Source organism: Pseudochaenichthys georgianus, chromosome 16 (genome assembly GCF_902827115.2).
Source record: "Pseudochaenichthys georgianus chromosome 16, fPseGeo1.2, whole genome shotgun sequence".
Taxonomy (NCBI): Eukaryota; Metazoa; Chordata; class Actinopteri; order Perciformes; family Channichthyidae; genus Pseudochaenichthys; species Pseudochaenichthys georgianus.
In genome coordinates, this window is record NC_047518.2 from 30,268,924 (window position 1) to 30,294,431 (window position 25,508).

A 25,508-nucleotide genomic window follows, 5' to 3' on the forward strand; every position below is an offset into this window, starting at 1 on the left:
GTTGAAACAGTCCAACACCCAAAGATATTCGGTGTATGGTGAGATAGAACAGGATATTTGGTGTTTTGCTTCATAAATTACCTAAACAATTAATCATTTAACGTTAGGGTGAATGTTCTATTGATCCACTAATTGTTTAATGAACTCAATGTTTTAGATCTAAATAAAACAAGCTGTGGTTGCCATGAAGAATTCAAATTTTACATTTACACTTTATTTTAACAATGTGCGACATAACTTTGGGAGTTGAAACGTGTTCAACATGGGACCGACTCTGGTAACTACAGCAGAGATGTCCTGTTAGGAGGGCTTATTCTTTAGGCCCTGGCTCATTTAAGGGCATTAACTGTTCTCAACTCAGTAACTTTTATTTTACTGACCTCTCATGGCATGAATGTGGATGCCAAAGATCACACACTATGTGCACTGCTCCACCTGCTGGCGAGATTCAAGAGTGCAAAAGTGAAATTGGAGGCCCACTTTAATTAGATGTCTTTGATTATTTGTGTGTAAGAAGAGAGCAAATAATTTGAAGAAGACTGCATGCATTATATTATTATCTTAAATTAAGACAGTTACTCTTATATGTATGTGTTTACAGAATAACGGGTATTCAAATTCCTCCGTCACTGTCACTGGTGTGGCTTTACACATTTGATGGAGGTTTTTTTTTATAAAGAACAACTGCCCAACTTTCTGTGGAGGAGAGTCTGAATGTTTTGCTTTGCGTGGTGATGAGACTCTGACACACTATGATACTTTTGATGTATCTGTCAAATATAATGTCTGCAGAAGATGCACAATAAAAATAAATAAAAAAACTCTTCAAAAGATTACCTCAGATTGTAGCTACATGTTTTACTAATAATAATAAAAAACAAGAACTCTGTGATAGTTAGGAGAACAAGGGGGGGAGGAGGAGGAGGAGGAGGAGGAGGAGGAGGAGATGGAAGAGAAGACAACAGCTTCATAAAACTGAAGCAGTTGTGGACGACCGCAAAAGTTGTGAGTACAAGTTAATTATCCTTATTTCCACTCATTTTAGGAGCATATGATCATGCTGTGCATGTTATCTCACATCCCAACATAATAATAGAAGGGTATTTCCTACTGATTAGATGCAAACATGAAATGCAAAAGTGAATGCTCAGTGGATTGACCAATTAACTTTAGGATATATATTTTATATAGCAATGTGATATATGGTTGCATGCTGAGTTCAGTAAGTAAAAGCAATGAAAAACATGTCACCTTCACAATGAGATAAACAGAGGCATGCACCGAGCCAAGCCGAGTTTTTCAATTCAGTAATTGCAAATGTGTGACTCTGGGATTAATAAAACATGTGACATTGTGATGATGGTACAGTGAGATTGAAGTAATAGGTTCAATGAAATGAAAGCTGGAAAAGAATGTGCGACTGTACCAGAGGAGGGGCGCTCAAATGGGGTACAAAAAAAACACATTCTTTGGAGAGAACTCATGTTTTGGACTCCAAAGTTACACTGACACATCACGAGAGGAATGATGCAGGGCGGGAGAGGGAAGGAGAAGTAAGAAAAGGAGTAAGGGAAGGAGAACAACATGTTTTCAGAGGTAAAAAGTGTCATTTTAAACTTGTTTCCCTTAGTTGCTCCTGCTTTATCTAAATGTTTCCAAAGTTGACATGAATAAACTGTAGAACATATTATTCCACAGCAAAATGACATCAGGCACTCCTCTATAATATATCCAAAACATAGCTTTACTTTCTGTGATTTTAGCCGGAGCAGAACCTCAGGGAAAACATTACAGTGACCGGTGAGCATTGACATGCAAGGAGATTAAAGGAAACATAAACAGCAAATAAAATCTTGAGTGAGGATATTGAACAGTTCCACTCTGTGAAATCATCCTGACTCTTTTCCTCTTCGGTTTCCTGCAGCTCGTAAAACTCAACCTCTTACAAGTTGAAGGAATGGGCAGCTTTCCAGTGGTCCTGCTCCTCTGCAGTTTCCAAGGTAACGCTGCCAAACAGGACACACAAATCATCTTGTTTAATTACGGTTGAGTTGCTGTGTGTTTGTTTTTATGCTGCGAAACACTCTTCTGTTCCACAGCTCTCACAGCTGTAGCCCAAGCCCAGCAGAACGGTAAAGCCTTTCTCCTCATAATTCACACCTTGAGATCAGCACAGGTTATATGTTGCATGACATCTGTCAGTCTGTGAGTCATTGCTCTGGGTCAGCACTAAGATGTTTTCCCAATCTGATCGTATTTTCTCTCCTTTTTTTCAGAGAGCCCTGATCCACCTCGAGGTTTGCCAAACGGTGAGTGACAGTTGAGTGACAGCCACTCAGGGGGCCCCGTGAACTGGAGGTCTTTTCTTGTCATTGTGATTGATACAATTTACATGTCTTGTCTCTTTTGTTTCTGCAGACTGTACGGAGGAGATGTATCCATGCACCAGGATGTACTCGGTTCACAAGCCCATCAAGAGATGTATTGGTGCTCTTTGTATCTACAGGTGGGCCGCCTTGTTTCTACAGAACACCAGTTGCAACTAGACAATGCATTTCCTGAAGAAATTGCTAGTGGGAATGCTTTATGCTGAAAAGCTGACGCTAAACTGATATGCTGAAATGTAATGTAATGTGTAAGAAGAAAGTGAAGACTTTAGATTGAAATGATACATGAACACTGGGCGCTTGAATGTGTGATGAGAGAAGAAAAGAAAGTAAAAAGGCTTGGAAAAGCAGCAGAATATTTGAACTGCAAACTTTTTAACTAACTTGATGGCAAATGATCTGTCGCCATGCCAACGACATTTGATGACATCCCATAATACGCTTAGATGCGTTGATGGCTGCATCGTTACCAAACCTGTGAATTGTTGGGCCGTTTGGAGCATTTTCACTGAAGTTATGAGACACTTTTTGACAATTTTCATAGGAGTTATAGCGACATCGTGTTTTATGCCCAGGGATGCGTTTCCATGGAAACGGCATATAATTGACGTAGAGCTGTTGAGGCATGGACCGGTGATATACAAGCAAAGTTTGGGGACGATCGGACCGTGTCCATTGGAGTTACAGCGACATCGTGTTTCATGGCGAGGGATGCATTTCCATGGAAACGGCATATGATGACACCCCATAATTGACATAGAGCTGTTGAGTGCCGGACCATTAACCATTATCTGAAGTCTGCTGCTCTGAGCATGTCAGTTGGAGTTATGACATCATCGTGTTCCATGCTGGTTCCATGGCACAAGTGTTTATATTTGAGCTAACGACGTGTCCAGAGATCAAAGGTTTCCATGGTGATGTGCAGTAATCAGTGAGAGGAGAGCATTTTCATTGTTCTGAATGAGAGATAAACCTCTTACATGTGAACGTTTTGTTGAAGAACCGTAACAGATATCGGTGAAATTTCAAAGCGTGAAGCATGTCAAGGAACTTGAGCATCTGAAGTGTACTTTTTGTGTACTTTCGGGTTAATAATGTGGCCTTTTTGGCAGATTAACTAAAGGTGTGCGGCTGCTGTGGTGGGGAAAGATGAGGCTGAACTTACAATGGGGTTTAATGGAGACATGTTGAAAGTTTTTGTCACTTCATGCCCTCAAGAGGCATTTTGTTTAATTATTTTGCTTAATCTTTTTAAATTTTTCAAGCTACAACATGTTTTCCTACGGTTCTCATGAAAAATTATGTCTCAGGAATGTAGGGTTTGGGAATTATGGCAGGTTTAAAAGAAAATATGAAGGCAAAATTAAATCTGTCCTCCACTCTAGCTGTGACATCACGCACTCTAAAATCTGAAGAAGGCCTCTTTACCAAGGTCTGAACAATGTTTAATATCTCTAAAAGTACGAATCAGATTTAAAAGTTGTGTTACACGAATAATGTCAGAAAGATGTGTAACATTTTAAAGTTGGAATGAGGTTTCTGAGTGAAAGTATGAAGGAACAGTTAGCAGTTGAAGTTCATGCAATCTTGCATGAAGATTGTTCAAGTCTGAAGAGTTTCTCCATTGACTTCCATGTTCAAAATTTGATGAATTATTGGATGTATCTCTGGAATTATGAAAGTTATGAATAAGAAAAGTAATAGCCATCGATTCCCGACCGAGCTGAACGTTTTGATGTTTGAACGGAGTTTCTGCGATGTGGAATGTGGGAGAAGAAGAGGTGCAAAATAACCCGACGGAATAATAAAGAATTTCGTGCGTAGCATAACAGATAGTTGGAATGCTGTATCAGCATTCCCACTAAATTAGGCAGAATTAATTTATATGTCAACAGTGAATGTCTTAGTTTCCCACTCTTGCCAATGACTGATTCTTGAAAACACATTAATATTGCAGAAACTCAAAGTCAAATAAGACTAATAACTAAAGTAAAAAGCAATGACACCACAATGCAGAAATAGTCTATGACAAATAAGTCCTGCCTTCTTGATTTCATTCCCATTAAGTATTAAGATAACTAAATTAGCAACAATCAAAGTTGATGTTCAGTAAAAAACAAATGCTTTTATTTATCATCAGCACGATGCGAGAGTGAGTCGATGAAATTATAGATAGAAGATAGAATAGAAAAAATATTGCTAATAGTAAGACATTTTTGTAAACGATCATTCATTTGCATTAGCAGCAAAATATATTAAGCAACACAGCAGCCTGTTAATGTTGTAGTTGGTCAATATAAAGGAAATGCTATTTAATACCTTACTGCTACGCTGACGACACCCAATTAATTCTGTCCTTTCCCCGCTCAGAGACCCAGGTCGTCGCACGCATCTCTGCTTGTTTAGCTGACATCTCTCAGTGGATGTCCGCTCATCATCTCAAGCTCAACCTTGACAAAACTGAAGTGCTTTTCCTTCCGGGAAAAGATTGTCCCTCTCTTGACCTGACTATCAACATCGGCACCTCTGTTGTTTCCCCGACCCAGACTGCAAGGAATCTGGGTGTGACCCTGGATAACAACCTGTCCTTCACTGCAAACATCGCTGCTACAACCCGCTGCTGCAGATACACACTTTTCAACATCAGGAAGATACGCCCCCAGCTGACCCAGAAATCGACACAGGTTCTGGTCCAGGCTCTCGTCACCTCACGCCTAGACTACTGCAACTCCCTCCTGGCTGGTCTACCTGCATGTGCCATCCGACCTCTCCAGCTCATTCAGAATGCAGCGGCTCGTCTGGTCTTCAACCTTCCTACATTTTCCCACACCACGCCGCTCCTCCGCTCCCTTCATTGGCTTCCGGTAACTGCTAGAATTCACTTCAAGACACTGGTACTTGCGTACCATGCTGCGAATGGATCTGGCCCTTCCTACATCCAGGACATGGTTAAACCGTACACCCCAGCACGTGCACTTCGCTCTGCATCAGCCAAACGACTCGCTGCACCCTCGCTGCGAGGGGGACCCAAGTTCCCATCAGCAAAAACACCTGGGTTTGCTATCCTGGCTCCAAAATGGTGGAATGAGCTCCCCATTGAAATCAGGACCGCAGAAAGCTTACACACCTTCCGGCGCAGACTGAAAACTCATCTCTTTCGACTCCACTTCGAGCGATAGAATGACTAACAAAGAACTGCTAACAGAGCACTTGTATACTAATACAAGACTGGCTTATCTAAAGCCAGTTGAGTAGCACTTGAAACGATTGGCTCTTTGAAACCTGATGTTCTTATATGATTCTGTTTCTTCAAGGTTGTGTCTTCCTGGTCGAATGTACTTATTGTAAGTCGCTTTGGATAAAAGCGTCAGCTAAATGCAATGTAATGTAATGTAATAACTGTGTTGGTAGTAAAAGTAGACATTTGTAAAAAATGATTTGAGAATGTTGTGGAAAACTTCTTTATCTATCAATAATCTGGAGATGTACTAGTAATAATCAATAAATGGTCTTTCAGCAAATCAGAGTTGTCTTTCGTTGGTTCTTTATTTGAAGCGCTTCAAAGGTACAGGTCTCACAGAGTATAGGATAGTCTGCAGGAGTGTGCACAATAGTCACAGAATGGCAAAGCTTATATACAGGATAGGGCGGGCAAACTAAGTTTTGTGTAGCTAGGCGGAACGCCTCAGAAATCTGCTTTCACACAGATGTCTCATATCGCTATTCGACACATGTGTCCTTGAGCTGTTTGAGTATAACAGAAAACATTCTATGGAAGTTCAAACTTTGTGTGAAGAGGAGTAGTTTCAACATAGGCTGCTAAATCAGCCCTGAGGCCCTGAAGCGCTTGAGAATAATAACCCTCATAAGGGCATGCAGAGAAAACAGCACATATCAAGAAATGGTACAGTAGTGTGTAGAAGCATTTGGTTTTACCATATATAAGGTAACATAAGAAATTGCCACTACAAGAACAAGTATCTAAAAAATGCTCATGACGTTAATGTTGTCTTTTGTTTGTGATGCAGCCTTTCTCGTGTCTATGTGATCAACAATGAGATCTGTGTGAGGACGGTGTGCCAACAGGATGACTATCTGAAAGGTGAGAAAGTGTAACTGTAAAATACGCATGATCATGCATTAAATATTATTGTAGTTTGGAAACGATCGGTGTCTTTTGCACATTACAGCCGAACTGTGCCGAGAGTTGTCCGGGTGGCCCAGGCGTATCGAGAGGTCAACTTATAGGAAACGCTGTCGCAATCGCCGTGGCAACCCCAAAACCTGGGCAAACAAGGCCTGATGAGGCCCAGGATGGCGATGTGACCACCTGTGAGGATGGAGCCTCTCTTAGAGACACAAACCAACTAGGGACGTCGCCATAAAAACAGCCCATAACACCATAAATCCACCACTCGACACCTGGGGGTCTCCGTCTTTCTTTTACACGTACGCTAAGTCATATCTATGTTTAGTCTCTTGTGTGAGAATATTGAAGCTCATTTCATCTGTGTGTGACACAGGCCACATCTTCTGCAGCTCACGTTCCATTTGAGGTACTATAGTAATGGACCTATAGCAGCACTGAGTCATTTCATTGTACAAAGAAAGACACACTTTTTTACTCACTGACAACCAGTATAACGTGCACTATTGTAACCAAAAATATAAATGTATAAGTACATTTGTTCACAAGTTATTTGTTTATAGATTTTTCTTTTTCACTTTGTTATTCAGGAGCAAAAAACAATAAAAGTATGGTCACTGAGTTATAGCTTTATGTTTTTCTTTGCATATACATTTCCATATACAGTTTGAATTACAAGTAACATTTGGGATCGATGCATACAATTGTACAAACACTGACAAACATTGTTTAGCGCTTTACACTCACAAAATCTCTGTGTTCCAAACAACATCCATCCATCACTTGTCACTTTAATCCTGTCACAACACACGTGCATGTGGGAGCGGTGCATCATAATCTGTCTCTTTGTCTGTAAATGACAATATCAAACAAAACACTGCATCAAACCCAGACTGGCTTGGTCTGTCTGCATCAGAATACTATTAACAGAAATACATCTTAACATCGAATTGAAGTTCAAACTTGTACAGTACAACATGTTGGGTTTGAGGTCTGCCACCTGACCACAAAGAATTAATGAGAAAAAAGTTCTCCCCGGACTGACGGGACGGTGCAGAAACACAGACCTATTCATTGAGGAGGAGAGAGGTTGTGACCCAAATGACTCACCAGTCACAGCTTTAACAGCTGGGCTGAGTAGGGATGACATAACATGGACTAAATCATTTCGGTTTCCCCTTGAGGCAAAGATAAAAGCACTAGATGCCTCACTTTCTATCGCTCACACCCTACCGCATCAAACATTTCTGCTTCGTCTCTTTGCTTTAGAGTTTAAACAATGCACACAGTGCCAAGGACCCCTCCCCAGTGAAATATGTGTTCAACAGCTGCATCACAATTTAACGTCTCCTCTCAAAATGATGCCACTAGAGAGCGATAGAGAGCACAACTTGACTGTAAATCAGCTTCTTTCAAGTAAAATCATTGTATGGTAAACCTTCCCGTAACCTAAATCTATGATTTGATCAATCCCTGCGTTATTATATGCAGACTTTATGCAATACTACTACACGGACAGAGTATACTGCCAGTCAGTGCATATAGTCAGTCCCACTTCTGGGTACTTGGAGATAAAATAAGCTACAGAGCAAACAGGTGACAGCACCAATGACAATAATTACAAACTACTAACATTTAAAATAAATATTCTCTGTACAGACAATTCATTCATTATTATATGTAATTAGATTTCATCCTCAGATGTTTATGATTATGTCTCCCTTGATCCTATTTCTATTATGTATACTCTACGATAGAAAGTAAAACATTGAGAGGAGAAATTGGGCAGAAGCATAAATCAAATGTGCAAATGTAAACTGAACTGAAGTAGAGAGGGAAGACAGTCCCCAGACTACTCTTGTTCTAAATGTCTAATTAAGAATAGACAGTGAGGTCTGGGTGTCTTTCTGGCTAAAGAGCAAAAGCTATGACAGACCCAACAAAAACAAAAACAACTTGAACAGGGGGGTTATCCTGCTTGGCAGGGAGAGATACGGGACCACATAATGGGAATAAACAAAAGTTGCAAAAAGTGCAGCATAAATGTACAGAAAGATAAGAAGGAGATAGACCAAATGTATCCCTCCTCAGTTTGAGGATACAGAATCAAAGTCTCCCCACAGGTCAGAGCTGGCTGTGGTGGTGGGGTTGGATGGAGCCGCTGTGTTCGAGTTGCTGGTGTCCAGGTCTAGCAAGAAACCTGTAGGTTGAAAAGTAAATACAAAGATTGTTCCAGACTGATAATTCAGCAACTTTAAGCAGAATTTGTACGTAATTTCACCCACTATGAAGTCAGATAATTGTCTTATGCTTAACTATCTTCTGAAATACTGATCTGGCCATCCACATAGTTTTCATGCTGTAGGTTTGAGGTATTGACATCTGAAACTTCTTCCACCTAATCTGTTTGATTTGAGTGAAAAAGCATATTCCACAGAGGGCGAGAGAGAACGGGGGCAACAATATTTTTTAAAGACAAATTCCAGTATTTTACAACTGGAGTCTATCTGTCATAGTTTTGGCCAGTATTGCTGCAGGTCAACATTGCACTCACCACTTTCATTGTAAAGACTGTGGATACAATTGCTCCACAGCAACAACTGTACCAAATGGGGCCAAGGAAATACAAGCTTTCAACAAGGAATTAACTTTCCTCTGCTCTATATTGACCAATGCAATGAATTATTGGTGTAACAATGTTTAACCATCCTCTAGACTTTTCAAAAACTGATATTGATTATTTGGTTTAGGTTGAGCTGTCTCTAAAGTAACAGTGATGAGGACGATGCTATGCTTACCTATAGTCCAACAGAATAACAATCTGTCTCCAAATGTTGTTTTCTCAGTATCGCGACAAATGAATGTTTCCCTTTACCTTGACATACTGTATGTATATTATTGTGTGATCTTGAATTAACAAGCTATCAAATGACTTTGATGTGATCATAAAATAATTATTGTTTGAATTTAAGGATAACAGTCACAATTTGTAGTGTCACAACAACTACCTACCAGTGTCACTTCCTCCTTCAGATGGTTGTGTGTTATGATTGGGAGATTTTACAGGAGGTGGGGCTAACTTGCCACCAGGAGGAGGTGGAAGAAGCCCAAAGCCTCCTGAACTCTGCGGGCGGGACCTGTCCTTCTTTTTAGATTGCTGGAAAAAGATACATAAACAGCATGAGTGTGTGTGTGTGTGTGTGGGACTGTCAGTATAGTGAATCTAAAACTTTAGGAGAGATAACATAAGAAAAAACAATTTTTGATTAGCAGTATTTGGTCGTTCAATCGTCAGAGACCATTTCCTGTTCCAGTAATGTAAGGTTCTACCCTAAGGGAAAGAAAATGAAAATAAGGTTACCCCGATATTGAGAGTAATAGTCTGTCCTTCTTTGAAGCCTAGGTCCAGTTTAGGGGTGGTGTCTGGAGTCTGCGCCTGCTTTTTAAATTCATCATCCTGTTTCACCCATCTGAAGAAGACGAGGGGAGGCAAAGAAAAACAAATTGTTGTCAGATAGTTTCATAAACCAGAATAAACAAATACATATTTTTTAAGATTTGCGACAAGCACAGAAGCAGCAGCATACTTGAAGTGATCCTGAAGTGCAACGTTGAAGTCAAAGGCATCTCCTCTGTCTCCAAACCCAATGCCTATAAATGCACTTCGGCCTGTTAGAGAAATGAACATACAAAAAGGTTGGGGTTAATTCAGAGCGTTTGGAAGGTACTGCAAACAAAAACAGACTAGACATGAACAATGTGCACTACAATTAAACCATTTCTGGATCATCCTGTTTGAATGTTTAATAACTTATGAGCACATTTACAAAATATTTACAGCTTGTCAACCAACAGTTTACCAACCGCTGTCATCCTGGATGCGAAGCACAAAGTAACGGCTTGAATCACTGACTGTTTCCACTGTGAGGCCAGGGAACTCCTCCACTGGAGCCTGGGCAAACAGCTCCCCTGTAGGCAAGAACAAACATTAATAAAGCATATACACTTTCTACTCAACAATATTTTCCATTAGGAATTTGGATCATGAAGAGACTCATTTCATAGTTTTACTAAGCCAAAACTCAACTAAGAAACATTAGGATTTACATTAGGGCATGAAATGCTTTGCGAAATAGATACTTTTTTAATTCAGATTTTATAACCGGAACAAGCATGCCAATAACTGGAATGCAGTGATACAGATAGAAAAGATCACCCTGTTTGCTTAAAAATAAACTGCATACTTGGATTTGGGTCACCTTGGAATGGATGAGTAACAGAGAGGGGGATGGCCAACACAGTGAAATGATTTACAACAGCGACAACAGTGCCAGTAAACAATGGCACTGCTTCTCGCTCTCACCAGAGATTTTGTCTTCCAATTTAACAAAGACCAATTTCCCCCGGGCCGTGACACGCATGCGTCCCGTCCAGTCGGGTGCGTCCAGCTTCCAATCAGCAGCCCTGGGACATAAAACACACACAGGCAGTCAGGGAGATGTAGTGTGATGTAGGTGAAGTGGCGGTAGCGGTGTATTGAGTGTGATGAGGACACAGAGGTGGACAATCGGCAAGAGAAACAGGAGATGTGTGTTTTGGGTGCACATGTCTGTTGTGATTCTTTCAACACTTTAGCTCTATTTTGTCTGTTTTCTATGTGAGCAGAGCATGACTAAGGCATTAGACCTAAGGCTGAAAAATTACATCATCACCCCTTACTCACTGTACAAATGGTCACTGGTTAACCAATCATGTGTCTCATGGGAAGCAGGCCTGTGCTACTGTGTGGTTGGTGTGAGGTCCTCTCAGATGCAGCTGCAGCAGCAGCCAATGAACAATGGGGTAAACAATTAAATGTCATCCTTTACAATAACACAACAGCAACTCGCCTGTGTGGTCACTCAAAAACAAGTAACACTAAGTGGGCCAGGACTACAATTTGTCTTTCATTTCCTATGTTAAAAACAACATTGACCCTACTGAAGTGTCCTTGAGCAATACTTCTTCACAGCTTCAGGGATGCTGCTCTGCACTGCCTTCTACTAAAGAATGGACAAGCTACATGATAATCTTTGAGGCAACATAAGGTTACCGAGCTTGTTGTCATATGCTATCACTTTTAAGCAGTGTAAGCATAATGTATCCTCTGATGGGCCCTTCGGACGACAGCATATAAACACTCTGATACTGACAGGGTAACCAACCCTTATCCTGACTGGTGGGCCAACGCAGTGAAGATGCTAACCCCAGCCATTTGTTATTTATCCGTGTTGACCTTGCTAATACAGCAAAAACAACCGGCACAAAAACACCGTTGCTTGAGCCTGCGTAATTATGGGATGAGCTCGGTAGGTAGGTCGCCGAGGCAACGGCTCCTCTAACGGCTGCACCTCGCGGATGCTGGGTGAGAAACCTCTCCTCCTCCCCTCACCTGATAGCCCGGTTGGATGCTCTCGGTGGGATTCGGTAAACGTTGACTTCAGGTTTGACACAGAGGACCGACTCGTACTCGGACTGACCCTCGGTCGCCATCTTGAATTTTACTCGGTTGGTGGTAGTGACGGTGAGTCGTGAGTGGCGTGTTTGTGCGGCATTAACGGCTCCGTGACCGTAATAGACGGTGTATATGCGCACTGACAACAGCCTCTCTGCTCTTGTGATGCTCTTAAAGAGGCATTCAATCAACATTACACAAATGCATGGTTTGTTTACTTTATAATGATGAAATGGCATTTGAGCCTGCATCAAGTCAGAGCAAAACTAACATCCTATTAGGGTTGGAGGCTACAAAAAAGAAACCAGAATACCAGACATGTAGCCTATCTGGAAAGAGTGTTGCTTTGTATTTGTGCTGTTGTTAAGGAGATTTGCTTCATTTTAACCTTTTTTTCCCTTCCCTATAGCCGTATACGTTTCTCTCACAATTTGTTTTATAAAACAATACTAGTTAACTTCCAGCTTACCTGTGTAGGCCTATTCCTCTTTGTCTTTAGGCGGTTAACAGTAACTAGGAACTTACATTTTTCTACTATGCACCTATAGCTTGGGATATCAACAAAAACTAGAGAATGCAATTCCTGAAGAAATTTCTAGTGGGAATGCTTTATGCTGAAAAGCTGACGCTAAACTGCTATGCTGAAATGTAATGTGTAAGAAGAAAGTGAAGAATTTAGATTGAAATGATACATGAACACTGGGGGCTTGAATGTGTGATGAGAGAAGAAAAGAAAGTAAAAAGGCTTGGAAAAGCAGCAGAATATTTGAACTGCAAACTTTTGAACTAACTTGATGGTGAATGATCTGTCGCCATGCCAACGGCATTTGATGACATCCCATAATACGCTTCGATGCGTTGATGGCTGCATCGTTACCAAACCTGTGAAGTCTTGGACCATTTTGAGCAAGTTATGAGAAAAACGTGTTTCATGGCAAGCATTGTGTTGCCATGGCAACGGCATTTGAAGAAATCTCAAAACTGTCCCGTAGATGTCTTCATGGCTGGACTGTTAGCACACATGTGAAGTTTGAGCACCTTTTGAACATTTTCATAGGAGTTATAGCGACATAGTCTTTAATGGCGAGGGATGCGTTTCCATGGAAATGGCATATGATGAAACCCCATAATTGACGTAGAGCTGTTGAGGGCTGGACCGTTAACCATTATCTGAAGTGTGGTGCTGTTTTGACCCTTTTCATAGGCGTTACGACAACATCGTGTTTTATGGTGAGGGATGTCAGATTTGGCGTAAAGCTGTTGAGGCATGGACTGGTGATATACAAGCGAAGTTTGGGGGACGATTGGACCGTGTCCATTGGAGTTACAGCAACATCGTGTTTTATGGCGAGGGATCGATGCCATCGATCCATGGAAACGAAATTTGATGACACCCCATAATTGACGTAGAGCTGTTGAGGGCAGGACCATTAACCATTATCTGAAGTCTGCTGCTCTGAGCATGTCAGTTGGAGTTATGACATCATCGTGTTCCATGACACAAATGTTTATATTTGAGCTAACGAAGTGTCCAGAGATCAAAGGTTTCCATGGTGATCAAATAAATGTGGCAAATGCTCAAATTTGTAACAGGTTTGTTAATTGACCAACAAATATGAACAGTTGGAAGATTGAAAATGGGATTATTATTATTAGGATTATTTGTAGGTCATGGAAAAGTAGAATCATTTAGAAAGATGTGAACGTTGAAGTTTCTATTTTAGAAAAGCTGACACTGTAGTGCAGGGGTGTCAAACTCAATTTCATCGCGGGCCACATCAGCATTATGGTTGCACTCAAAGGGCCGGTTGTAACTTTAAGACTATATAAAAATACATATATAAATATATCATATATAAAATAATGTATTATATTACATCATTGCCTCTGCATTGGATTATCATCGCATAGGGTAATAACTTCATAATTAACTACGTCTGAAAGCAGAAGTCTAGGGCAAGTCTCTTCATTGCGTATGTCCCAAAATGATTTAAAAAGAAAAGCCAAATTCTGGAGAAAAAAGAAATAGAAGTGACATTTTGAAATAAAAATCTAATTCTGAGAAAAAGGAATTCTATGAAAAAATGCATATTTTGAAGAAAAAAAGGCAAATTCTGAGAAAAAAGTCATATTTGAGATGCATTGTGGGACATGTAGTTTATGGGCAACGTGCTTCTGTAGCATGTAACCGTATAATAATCATATTATATTCTTTGCAAGCTCTTGTGGGGCCACATAAAATGAAGTCGCGGGCCGAATGTGGCCCCCGGGCCTTGAGTTTGACACCCCTGCTGTAGTGCATCGCTGGTTTTAAAAGTGATTTATAAGAGTCATGTTTAAAGATGTGCAATACTTAAAACATTTATAAAGATCCTCTGAGTGTGTGTCATTAGTTAGCTGATAAAATGCTAGGGATAAATACCTTGACATATTGACTACAAGAGCTTGAATCAAACAAGCAACCTTGTATTTGAAAGATTAAGTGACATAGCAACAGTCGCACGTGGTATATAAGTGGTGTGGCTGAGTACTTTAAAGGGTTCATGAATAGAGGGGACTTGAATATGAAATAAGAACAAGAAAATAAAAGTCTAAATGCATGAAAAAGCAGCAGAATATTTGAACTGAAAACTTTAGAACTAAAAGCATACGTCACCAATCATGTCTAAAATATGTGGAACATGTTGAAGTCAGTATGAAGTCTCCATCAGACGGAAAATAATAGGCTGAGACAGTCTGTTGAACTCCAGTGACCACGTCATTAGTCTGCTGCTCTAATTATGTCAATTGGAGTTATGACATCATCTTGTTCCATGACACAGGTGTTTATATTTGAGCTAACAACGTGTCCAGAGATCAAAGGTTTCCATGGTGATTAGTGAGAAGAAAGCATTTTCATTGTTCTGAATGAAAATATGAAGGCAAAATTAAATCTGTCCTTCACTCTAGCTGTGACATCACACACTCTAAAATCTGAAGAAGGCCTCTTTACCAAGGTCTGAACAATGTTTAATATCTGTAAAAGTAAGAATCAGATTTAAAAGTTGTGTTGCACAAATAATGTCAGAAAGATGTGTGACATTTTAAAGTTGGAATGAGGTTTCTGAGTGAAAGTATGAAGGAGCAGTTAGCAGTTGAAGAAGGAGCAGTTAGCAGTTGAAGTTGCATGAAGATTGTTGAAGTCTGAAGAGTTCTCCATTGACTTCCATGTTAAAAATGGGATGTATTATGGGATGTATCTCTGGAATTAGGAAAGTTATGAATGATAAAAGTAATAGCCATTGATTCCCGACCGAGCTGAACGTTTTGATGTTTGAATGGAGTTTCTGTGATGTTCAGAAGAAGCAGCGCAAAATAACCCGGCGAAATAATAAAGAATTTCATGCGTAGCATAACAGATAGTTGGAATGAGGAGGCGTGTGGTGCAGTGGGTTGTGAGTTGGTATTCGGATCAGGAGGTCACAGGTTCAAACCCCACTGCAATCAGCATGTCGTTGTGTCCCTGGGCAAGACACTTCACCCCAAATTGCTCCTCTGGGGATTGCCCACAGTATTGAGTATGTAAGTTGCTTTGGATAAAAGCATCTAACAAGTGACATGTAAATGTAATGTAATGAATGATGTGTCAGCATTCCCACTGAAAAATCAAAAACTAGAACCATTTATATCCACTAGGGGTCGACCGATTATCTTGACCGATTATCGGTATCGGCCTTTTTTTTATAAAATTGCCGATAACACTTTGGCTCTGATGCGGCCGTTTCTCTGTCTGCAGTCACCACTCTCTGTACACGAGCAATGTCCCGCCCACAGCGCTATCTGATAGGCTATTACTGAAGTGTCAATCAACACTGAAGATTTTCCGGGCGGGAGCCAGCCATAGAGGCGGGACCTTCTCAGATTACAGGCAGGTGCGAAGAACACAGACACAGACAGAGGCAAGCAGCAGCACTGAGCGGCAGAGCCATACATGTGTTTCGAAGGTAAATCAGTTGAAAGCCGAAGTTCAATAAACATCCCAATCCCCTATGCTGAAGTTGCAAAAACAGCACGATCTATTGATCCAATTCTATCAGCTTCCCAGTTACACAGGGACGCGGGAAGTCAGTCAGCGTGCAGCGTCTCGCAGCGGAACTGTGGTGCGGAGGGGGGGCTGCGAGTGAAGCCTCGCAGTTTTTCAGGTTGATATGTGAAGCTCATTAGCTAATGTATTTAGCAAATGTTTAGCAAAATATTAGAAGTGAGGCTACTAGTCTAACGTTAGGTCTACTGTAATAGCCTCACTTTTAATAGTTTGCAAAACATTAGCTCGCACTAGTGTTTTGCAGTTGCTAGCAGCTTATTGGGATTTTATGCTAGACAGACAGGCATTGGTTTGATATAATAAATTAAGCATTATTGTTAGTTAAGCATGTCAGCCTGCAGCCCCACTTCTTGTCTCTCTCTAACTCATAGCAGATGGCTGCACTAAAGAAAAGAGCACAGAGAGGAAACCAGTTGTAAGATGTTTAAAAGTTCATTAAACATAATATAGGCTATGCTTAAATGCATTTCAAAGAAGTTGTGTTGAGTTGTGTTGGAGTTTGTGTTATTCTACATTTTGACACCAAGATTTTCTGATTTTACTGCAAATATATATATCGGTTCCAAATATCGGTTATCGGTCTCCTTGATTACTAATAATCGGTATCGGTATCGGCCTTGAAAAAGCCATATCGGTCGATCCCTAATATCCGCTAATTAATTCAAAGTCATTATAGAGAATGTGGTTGTTTTTCTCCAGGTCATTGTCTTAATGAGTGTTCTTATACTGTGAATTTTGTTTAAATCTGTTTCAAATTGCAAGCAAGGGTAATTATTTGTCACTGGAGAACACCTTTAAAAACCAGTTAAGCCCCATGCCCCCGGTACCGGGGACAAAACGCAACATCTTGCAAGAAACAGCGTCTGAGGGCTTCTTAACATTTAAGAAAATATGAATGTGTCATACCCACTTAACGGGAAGAAACTCAGCTATCAGACAATATTAACTATTTGTTGCTAAGCGAAACACAAGGGTCATACCAAGCCTCTGAATTAGCCCTGAAAATGCTTAGCACAGAACTCACGGTAGAGATACCTTATTACTTATCGGATCTGCACAAACAAGATATCAGGTAGCAAGCTGAGATTCCACAGATTCTAGAAATATTAGTATCATCACTGCGCGACCAAAACTTGCGGCAGGGGAAGCGAACCCAGACAACACACAACGTAGCTTTACGGGACCAAAACGGAAAATAAGTCTTACCGTTGTCTGTGTCACTTTGAAATGATTACTGATAATCCATCTTCATATTTATGTCAAGATTTCATATTAGCTGCTAATGATAGCTACGAGAGTGTATGACAGCTTCCGGTTCCGGGGCATTCTGGCTACGCATCACTCATTCACCAATGGGTAATGTTTAGATGAATTTTAGGAACTTCCCCTCAATTCTATTGGTTCTAACGGTTAAAAAGAGGTGTCAATCATCAAAATCGACGAGGGGAGCCAGAGATATGGAAAATGCACCCAAATGACCCCAGATTCTAAATTTCTAAAAAAAAAAAGGTCAAATGTCACTTTTTTTGCATCAATCTTGATACAGGGTACTTATTATATGTTATAGTTTGGATTCCTAAAGCTTTTAGTCTACTATCCCATCATTCAAGGGTGGTTTTCACTATAAGTAATGTTTTGTTTTTTGGACAGACTATAATTTACATGTTCAATCTGAATTTACTTTAAAATAAAAAAATCTATATTGATTCTGACTTTTCTACATCCAACTCACAGGTTTATCATTGCTTTGAGAAAAAATATTATTAATTTACCCCTTTTAGAAGTAAAGATATAGTCATTTGTTCTGGGAATGTCATTTTCGAGCATTAGACCTGAAAAACAGGCTCGGGGCTTAACTGGTTAATTTGAGGCCAATCCTTAACAATGCTCTCAATTACTCCTTTATAGTTCAACAATAATGTTTGAAAAGCTGATGGGCTAACAAGAACTAGATAAATTAACATCAACAACACAACACAATATATTATCTCATTGTTTTATTTCACCTCAAAATATCCTACTATAGAAACAGCAAGCAGCAGCTACTCATCCTTGCAAGCCTTGGCACAACTTGAAAGCAGCTTTTTCTCAGTTTTTCTCATTCTCAGTTTAGCAGTTGTAGTGAATGATAGACATGTTTGTTTATATAAACTTAAAAGTGACACCAGAGGAGGTCACATGTATTTCTTACAGTCCAAGAAGCTTGAAGGCATCTCTCAAATCTTCAGTTTCACACGGCTAAGAAAGAAAGAGAGAATAATATCAGTGTTAGGATTTTAAACAAATTATTGTTTTGATTTAATCCTGTTGTTTGAGGAAAAACATTCAGTCGGGTAAATGTACCTGAAGGATGCGTTTGAGTTTTCTGGCAAGGCGAACAGAGTTTTGGTGCAGATCTTCCCATGGCTTGAATTTACTCTGTTTACAATCCACAAAGTTATGCCAGCAATAGAAAAAGTCTGAAAAGAAAGGGCAAACATGAACATGCATGATTAAGAAAACAATAGCTTTTTTCGGTTTGCTTAACCTTTAATTTGTTTCTGAATCTGGAATCATGTACACATTGTAATCATTGTAATCATTGTACATGGGCTCTATCTTTATTCTTTTACTTCCACATAAACACCAATTTGTGCCTCCACCTTTGTAACTCATGACTGAGGTCTGCACGCCAGCTTTTTTCAGCATTATTAGGCCGTCTCTTGCAGGGCTATTCTCCATGTCACAGAAGTAAAGACGAGAGACGAAGATCCTGAGGCGAAGATTGGGCGTCTGGCTGAGGAACTGGGACAGCCTGATGGAGCAGTTTGCACAGGGGGACCAGGAGCAGAACCAGGTGATGGAGTAACTGAGCCTCTTCTCTCCAGTACCTTCACATCCCAACAGACCAGGGCACAGGGCGCCCAGGTAGCGCAGGAACAGCAGCTATGGAGGTGAAGGATGACACAGAAAACAGGAGGGATACAATTAAATATTTACAGTTATTATTTTGCCCCTGAACAGGCCCCTCTCACATGCTGCTCCATCTTGACCCATACCTCTACATGGCAGCCATTGCGATTGCGAAGGTGTCCGAAGTCAAAGGTTAAGGAGTCTGGTCCCACCCGCCTCTTCACTACAAAGCAGAGGTATGTCTCACACCGGCCCCTTGCCCAGCGCATGTTCTTGTAATGGTAGATGAACTTTTTTCGAGGCAAAAGCATGCTGAGTCAAAGTGAGAAAAATGTGCAATTTGTATTATGTAATGCTATGATCCACAGTGAAGCCTACCTAAAGAATATAACACTTTTATTTTTAAGCTTAGGTCCGCCTTAAAAAAACTTTGCATTGTAATTTTATCAGTCAAGATTTCATCAGTAATTCTCAAAAGTGTTTTCCACACTAAAAACGTTGGTGACAGATGGTCTCGGTAGTATTCCGTAATTCTAAATCAGGAAACTCTAAGACAGTCTCTGTGAAGAAACTCATGAAATACTCCTTTCACTTATAATTACTCAGATGAATCACACATATTCAAGTTTCAATCCTAAGAAGTTAGCACAATAAACTCATGCAAAGCCTGCGGGTAACCAAATGTGAGTAATGGACACTCAGAAGACAACTTTCATTTATTCCTTTTATCTCACTCTCAGTTTCACCGCTTTTAGCGAAACCAGGACAGTTATCATTACTCATTAATACCGAAACCACACTATGCTCAAGCTGGTATAGTACCAGAGTTATTGAAACTGAATTTCACTGAATAATACTTTATGTTGGTATTATCAGCATAATAAACACTTATAAAAAATTAATTTAATAGTTTGCATGTGTAATCTATATAAATGTGTGTCAAACAGAAAAAAATACATCATATGAATAGAATGTATTCATTTTGCTCACCTGTCAAGCTTTGTGCTCATTTTCGAAAGACGCGCTGCTTTGTCCTTTGGCAGAAGTGGGCAATAAACGGAGGTAAATTACAAATAGCGAAAGCGAGTGGAAGTGTGTGTGTGTGTGTGTGTGTGTGTGTGTGTGTGTGTGTGTGTGTGTGTGTGTGTGTGTGTGTGTGTGTGTGTGTTTATTGGGGGGTTAAAGGGAGGGAACTGAGAACATATACCTTTAACTTTAACATCCTGCACACAACAGAAGCAGCTTCTGGTTGGACAGAAAGATTTTTCAAAATGAGTTCATGGTGCGTGATACAAATGAAACAGAGTCATTGTTTTGTCTTGCTGCAAAACAATTACATCTATAAATGAATAAAAGATTTTCAAAAAGATTTTCAAGGCCATAATTTCCTGTGTGTTGAACATTTTTACATTTGTACACTAAGTGATTGATGTAAAAGGAATGTCATTTGGGCGCCAAATTGCACAACACAGATTCAAACAAATAATCTTAGTGACCACACATGAGTGTTTGACGTGCTTTGTAACCTTTGGAGTATTTCACAGACGTCAGTAAAGTGAGCCAACTGGCTGGAACTTTCCAAACAGTCCGAAAACTCATCACAGTATCTGGCTCTCCACTTTAGTTTCCCAAGATCATTGGGCAAAAACTTCCAAATACCTTCTCACCTTGATCCACTGTGGGATTGTCACTGACCCCTCCTGCTATTCAGCCTTTCCACCTAGCGTGTTGCCCCACCTCTCTGGGCCCCTCGTTTTGGTGGAGCTACAGGCGTTCCCAGGCCTCTGAGGTCTTTACACCTACTTCGTCCTCTGATCTGGGTTTTCCCAAACTGTGTCAGGCTGGGAGCAGAACTATAATCGACCTCCCTCACCCCTACGTGTGTGCTAGACCGACCGGCCAGCTGACCGACCGCAGTATGTGGATGAATCTCTCTCAGAAGCCTTTGAACCATCAGATGCTGTCACCCGTCCTTGCCAAATGAGGATGTGTATTATTTTGTTCTCGTCTTTTCCTTGCTCTGTCTGTTTTAGCTCTGGCCCAGTCTGCTCCCTCAGTGGCACTGCATGCAGGCATCCTGCTTTCCCATGACTCCCCTCACCCTCCCATGCACTCTGTGGTTTGGGGAATTCACCGTTTCCCAGGGTGGCTGTTTTTGGAGCTCATCTGTGTGTATGTGTGTGTGTTAGCCATCTGTATGAGCATGTCATTAACACAGTCTATATGTTATACTTCATCTGGAACAGATTTATCTAATTTATCCTTTGATTGTGTGGTGCCCCAAAATTTAGAGTGATTCACGTCTATGTGTGTCTGCATGTTCTGAGCGACCTCACTTCATATTGCATTACTCTGACGGTGCACTAAACTTAATGTCTCTGAACATTTGATCTTGTGTGCATGTCTATTTTCTCAACTTCAAGAGGCCGATCAAATGCCAAACTATATGTAACCACTTCCCACCCAGCTCTCTGGGTTTGAACAAAGTTGACCAAGGTCATCTCACAGTCACACATGAACGCTCATGTGCACTACTACTCCCCTGATTGTGTGTGTGTGTGTGTGTGTGTGTGTGTGTGTGTGTGTGTGTGTGTGTGTGTGCGTGTGATGGAGTACAATATGGCCAGACACAGCTGTGCATTTAACCCAGTCAGGGGCAGAAACCGAGTGAAGGAAATGCCGAGTCATACTTTCCAAAACCCACCCGCCCACACCCTGAACACGCGCACACAAACACTCACACACAGCCATACCGTGCAGACGCACATGACCACAGTCACAAACAGACTTTCTTTCCAGTGTGTGAACTCACATCTGTTTCCTGACAACAATAATAGCTACAGATTGTTTGTACAGATTGGGCGGGTAGTGGACCGGCTAACAGGTGTCTGCTCTTTGACAGTCATGAAGAAACAACCTGATGATGACCAAGAAGTGGCCGACGTAAACACACAGCTTTCACAAGGTATAAATGACCCGACCACACACTTATGTGAGTACTCATGTATGTAACAACACTGTTATGTTACTGGGTGTCTCAGCTCTTTTCATCAAACCTAATTAAAGGACAGGGATTTTCCACTACAGCGTGCATGATTAAGTTTGAAGTAAAGTATACAGTAGGCCTATATTTGTCTTCCCATCAGGTGAGATATGCCTCTTTCCAACACAAATTAACATTGTACAAACATCCTGTGGTGTTTATCTGCGGCACATTGATGCTATACTGACACCGCCTGAGGTTAGCAGGAGGTAGATGCGCAATGCATCCATTACCATTGTAAGGTTAGCCTCAGTCTGGGGCTGTGTGCATTTCCCCACTTAGTCACATAAACTGCCAGTCACCTGCAAACCACACACACTCCGGAGTCAGAGCATCTCTATGCTTGTATTGTATCTCACCTGCTGTTTAAATATAAAAGGAAATTAGTTTAGAGACACTATTTTCCAAATTGACATACATTTGAGAGATATTTCAAGAGTTTTTTTTATAAATTCACATGAAGGAATACAAATATTAGTAATGAGGTGGGGATCAATGTTTTTGCAGACTCATGTACCCACATACTGTACGTAACGGTGAGCAACGGCAGTGAAGGAGCGCAGAAAGATAAAAGCAAATTCAAGCTGCAGATTCACACAAACGACACTTCCTATACGGTAACTGTACATCCTCCTGCACATCTGTATGGTCACACACACACACACACACACACACACACACACACACACACACACACACACACACACACACACACACACACACACACACACACACACACACACACACACACACACACACACACACACACACACACACACACACACACACACACACACACACACACACACACACACACACACACACACACACACACACACACACACAGAATATGATTCTGGGAAAGATCCACACTTTAACATTTTAAGGAAAGAAACATGTTACATCAATATGCTTTTCATTTTATTAAAAATAATGAGAAAACAGCATGACTGTTTTTTTTGAGTGGGTTTAAGAGGGATGGTTCTTTATATGACGAAAAGGTAAAAAATATACTTAACACTAGCAAATCCGGAAATAAATATTGGGATAAATAACACGTATATATAATAAATTATGAAATCACACAAAAGCACTTAGACAAAACACTGACACCTTCCGCAGAGATCCATAGTGCCTTTTCGTCCCTCCGTGAGACCATCACCATTAAACTACAAGTCTTTGTAAAACACTTTAGTGAGAGGGTGTCCCAGAAAGCCTCTCTCTGGAGTCTCAAGCTTATTCTTCTCAAAATCTTCTTCATCATCAGTCCCCTCCCCAATTTGTCGGTAGCCCAGCTTCCTGAAGAAGGCCTCACCCAGCTTGGAGGGGAAGGGGACGTGTGTGTACACCCGGAGGGCTCCAGCCTCCATCTCTCTCAGCTCCAGACTGTGGACAAGCAGCCGGCCCAGGCCCTCTCTGCGATACCAGGACCCCGTCACCACCCTACAGATCCTCCTGATGTCCGCACGCTTCTCGCTCTCTCTGAAAATACAGCCCAGGATCTCACCATCGCAGTCTGCCACCCAGACCAGCCCTGCTTCCTGCTCCCTCTCTGGGGAGACATTCTCTGTCGGCAACTCTTTGTCCTTGTCTTTGGGTGTGATTTTGCGCCTTAGCTAAGTAAAAGAAAAATATTATTACAAAAATAAGTAGAAGTTAGATTATTTGTCTGCAACATATATATTCCCTAGATGTAAGTGAAAACTACCAAAACACTTTCCAGCAAATCAGGAGACTAACCTTTTTAGTCCCTGTTGTCTTGCCACTGATCCTAGAGAAGGGATTTGGCAGTGTTTCGTCCTGTGTCCCTCTGTAGCTGCTACCCACATAGTCCCAGTAGGGGCGGCTGCTGCCCAGAAGCCCTGTGGAGCGCGGCATGGTGATCTTGAGAAAGATAATTAGCAGGAAGACAGGAATAGCAAGAGCCAGGATAAAGGAATGGACAAGGCAGCGCAGGACTGAGGAGATAACAGCCAGGATGAAGAGGCAGAGCGGACGAGTGAGGACGTGGAGGATGAGACGGTTTTCTGTGCCCTCGCAGCCCTCCTGGCAAGTTTAAGAAAATATAAAAAAATAAACATTACATTACATGTTACTTGTTAGACGCTTTTATCCAAAGCGACGTACATACTCAATACTGTGGGCAATCCCCACAGGAGCAATTTGGGGTGAAGTGTCTTGCCCAGGGACACAACGACATGCTGACTGCAGTGGGGTTTGAACATCACAAGGGGTCATTTCCCACCACTATGAAAGCAGTCACTCTAAAACGTATATTGTACAAACCTTGATTAGGGCTTTGACCATCTCTATGTCGTCCTCCTTCATCCTCCGCATCACCACCTTGTCCAGCTCCAGCCTCACCATGTTTAGACGTTATGATCTAACAGCAGGATTGCTGCACCACTGTGGCTACACACATCCACACAGTGTGCACAGAGACCCTACAAACACATATAAAGAGGTCATGGGCAGAAGGATATTATGATTTCATGGTGAGAGCGAAATGCAACTTTGGGACATTTGATTCTAAAACATACATATAATGAATACTATTTTAGACTGACGGACTGGTTAGTGCCTTATTGGTTAATATATACCATGACACACATGCTGTAGTTGAAAGGGGTCATACATAAACCTCCAATGCAGTAGTCTTCGCTTACAACGAGCCAGTAGTTGCAATGTCACACACACCCACGCTGGCTCCAAACAAAGACAGATGGGGATTATGGAGGATTTGAAGCATGCATGTGTGTCACCATCACTCAGTGCTTGTCACGCTATGCTAGCTTTCATTTGCAAGTTATCGGTGAACATCGATATAAATAAACATGAATCACATCCTTATATGGTTGTAACGCAATGTTGACACATGCAGACCCCTGACCCTGCTCCGGACCCCAGTTACACTTACCTTCTCCGTCACGCTGCTCACATTTAAATGAAAATAGGTTAAAAAAAAAAAACACTGCATGTATCCCTCAGTTTGTTGTGAAGCCTGTGCAGGATCGGCACGTTTGATTGGATGTCCTGAGTCGCTTTTGCGCAAAATCAGGGATTCTGAAAACCAACGTACTCTGCTTTACGTCCCGTTGCACGTTTTCAGTGTGTCGATCTACGACATTTGCGTAAACACAATCTGCACCACGTAAAGTATACGTGAATAGCGAATGCAACGTAACAATATAAACAGCGCAGCATATGCAATGACCTTTAAACAGTGTGTTTTAAAAGGATACAAACTTAAACTATTGTACAAGTAGATGTGGAAAGTGAAAAAAGGTAAATTTATTCAACCTTACCTTAAGTACAAATTTGAGGTCCTTTTACTTTACCTCAGTATTCCTCTCCTTCATGCTACTTCATAGTTAAAAATCCACAACATTTTAGAGGAAAGCAATCATTTAGTTCAAATCTTTAGTTACTTTAAAGATTTCCTTTGATAATAGAACATATAC

General features: G+C 41.0%; 4 protein-coding genes across 6 annotated transcripts; 1 reads left to right on the plus strand and 3 right to left on the minus strand.

The window, feature by feature from the left end:
• Nucleotides 1-953: 953 nt before the first annotated feature.
• Nucleotides 954-7,156, plus strand: mfap5 (microfibril associated protein 5). The gene is made up of 7 exons (XM_034103254.2): nucleotides 954-1,005; nucleotides 1,925-2,000; nucleotides 2,100-2,132; nucleotides 2,277-2,309; nucleotides 2,419-2,506; nucleotides 6,416-6,489; nucleotides 6,578-7,156. The coding sequence occupies exons 2-7, from the start codon at nucleotides 1,958-1,960 to the stop codon at nucleotides 6,688-6,690; spliced, it is 384 nt and encodes a 127-aa protein (XP_033959145.2). The 5' UTR covers nucleotides 954-1,005; nucleotides 1,925-1,957; the 3' UTR covers nucleotides 6,691-7,156.
• On the minus strand, nucleotides 7,148-12,092 carry LOC117461406 (adaptin ear-binding coat-associated protein 1-like). The gene is made up of 7 exons (XM_034103252.2): nucleotides 11,966-12,092; nucleotides 10,898-10,998; nucleotides 10,399-10,503; nucleotides 10,122-10,203; nucleotides 9,896-10,004; nucleotides 9,547-9,691; nucleotides 7,148-8,734 (listed from the first exon to the last, which is right to left on the minus strand). The coding sequence occupies exons 1-7, from the start codon at nucleotides 12,064-12,066 to the stop codon at nucleotides 8,622-8,624; spliced, it is 756 nt and encodes a 251-aa protein (XP_033959143.1). The 5' UTR covers nucleotides 12,067-12,092; the 3' UTR covers nucleotides 7,148-8,621.
• Nucleotides 12,093-18,096: 6,004 nt separating this feature from the next.
• On the minus strand, nucleotides 18,097-20,136 carry aicda (activation-induced cytidine deaminase). Its single transcript, XM_034103253.2, has 5 exons — nucleotides 19,995-20,136; nucleotides 19,151-19,316; nucleotides 18,755-19,037; nucleotides 18,456-18,571; nucleotides 18,097-18,350 (listed from the first exon to the last, which is right to left on the minus strand). Exons 1-5 carry the CDS (start codon nucleotides 20,012-20,014, stop codon nucleotides 18,300-18,302), a joined length of 636 nt encoding a protein of 211 aa, XP_033959144.1. The 5' UTR covers nucleotides 20,015-20,136; the 3' UTR covers nucleotides 18,097-18,299.
• Nucleotides 20,137-22,854: 2,718 nt separating this feature from the next.
• On the minus strand, nucleotides 22,855-25,146 carry nat14 (N-acetyltransferase 14 (GCN5-related, putative)). Of its 3 annotated transcripts, none has more exons than XM_034102684.2 (5): nucleotides 24,965-25,146; nucleotides 24,689-24,749; nucleotides 24,334-24,491; nucleotides 23,788-24,093; nucleotides 22,855-23,663 (listed from the first exon to the last, which is right to left on the minus strand). In XM_034102684.2, the coding sequence occupies exons 3-5, from the start codon at nucleotides 24,412-24,414 to the stop codon at nucleotides 23,217-23,219; spliced, it is 834 nt and encodes a 277-aa protein (XP_033958575.1). In that variant the 5' UTR covers nucleotides 24,415-24,491; nucleotides 24,689-24,749; nucleotides 24,965-25,146; the 3' UTR covers nucleotides 22,855-23,216. The 3 variants fall into 3 exon arrangements, with proteins under 3 accessions (XP_033958575.1, XP_071062261.1, XP_033958573.1); XM_071206160.1 differs by having other exon boundaries at nucleotides 24,683-24,749; XM_034102682.2 differs by lacking the exon at nucleotides 24,689-24,749.
• Between the last annotated feature and the right edge of the window lie 362 nt (nucleotides 25,147-25,508).

Coding starts and splice junctions, on each gene's coding strand:
- LOC117461406 (XM_034103252.2), bottom strand. CDS start 12,066: ATGGCGACCGAGGGTCAGTCCGAGTACGAGTCGGTCCTCTGTGTCAAA. Junction 10,504..10,897: donor ATTGGAAGACAAAATCTCTG/GTGAGAGCGAGA, acceptor TCTTGCCTACAG/GGGAGCTGTTTGCCCAGGCT. Junction 10,204..10,398: donor TCGCATCCAGGATGACAGCG/GTTGGTAAACTG, acceptor TTTCTCTAACAG/GCCGAAGTGCATTTATAGGC.
- nat14 (XM_034102682.2), bottom strand. CDS start 24,414: ATGGTGAGGCTGGAGCTGGACAAGGTGGTGATGCGGAGGATGAAGGAG. Junction 24,094..24,333: donor TGGTCAAAGCCCTAATCAAG/GTTTGTACAATA, acceptor TAAACTTGCCAG/GAGGGCTGCGAGGGCACAGA. Junction 23,664..23,787: donor AGACAACAGGGACTAAAAAG/GTTAGTCTCCTG, acceptor TCTTTTACTTAG/CTAAGGCGCAAAATCACACC.
- aicda (XM_034103253.2), bottom strand. CDS start 20,014: ATGAGCACAAAGCTTGACAG. Junction 19,038..19,150: donor GCAATGGCTGCCATGTAGAG/GTATGGGTCAAG, acceptor TCACCTCCATAG/CTGCTGTTCCTGCGCTACCT. Junction 18,572..18,754: donor CTCAGTCATGAGTTACAAAG/GTGGAGGCACAA, acceptor CTTTCTTTTCAG/ACTTTTTCTATTGCTGGCAT.
- mfap5 (XM_034103254.2), top strand. CDS start 1,958: ATGGGCAGCTTTCCAGTGGTCCTGCTCCTCTGCAGTTTCCAAG. Junction 2,507..6,415: donor GGTGCTCTTTGTATCTACAG/GTGGGCCGCCTT, acceptor TTTGTGATGCAG/CCTTTCTCGTGTCTATGTGA. Junction 6,490..6,577: donor ACAGGATGACTATCTGAAAG/GTGAGAAAGTGT, acceptor TGCACATTACAG/CCGAACTGTGCCGAGAGTTG.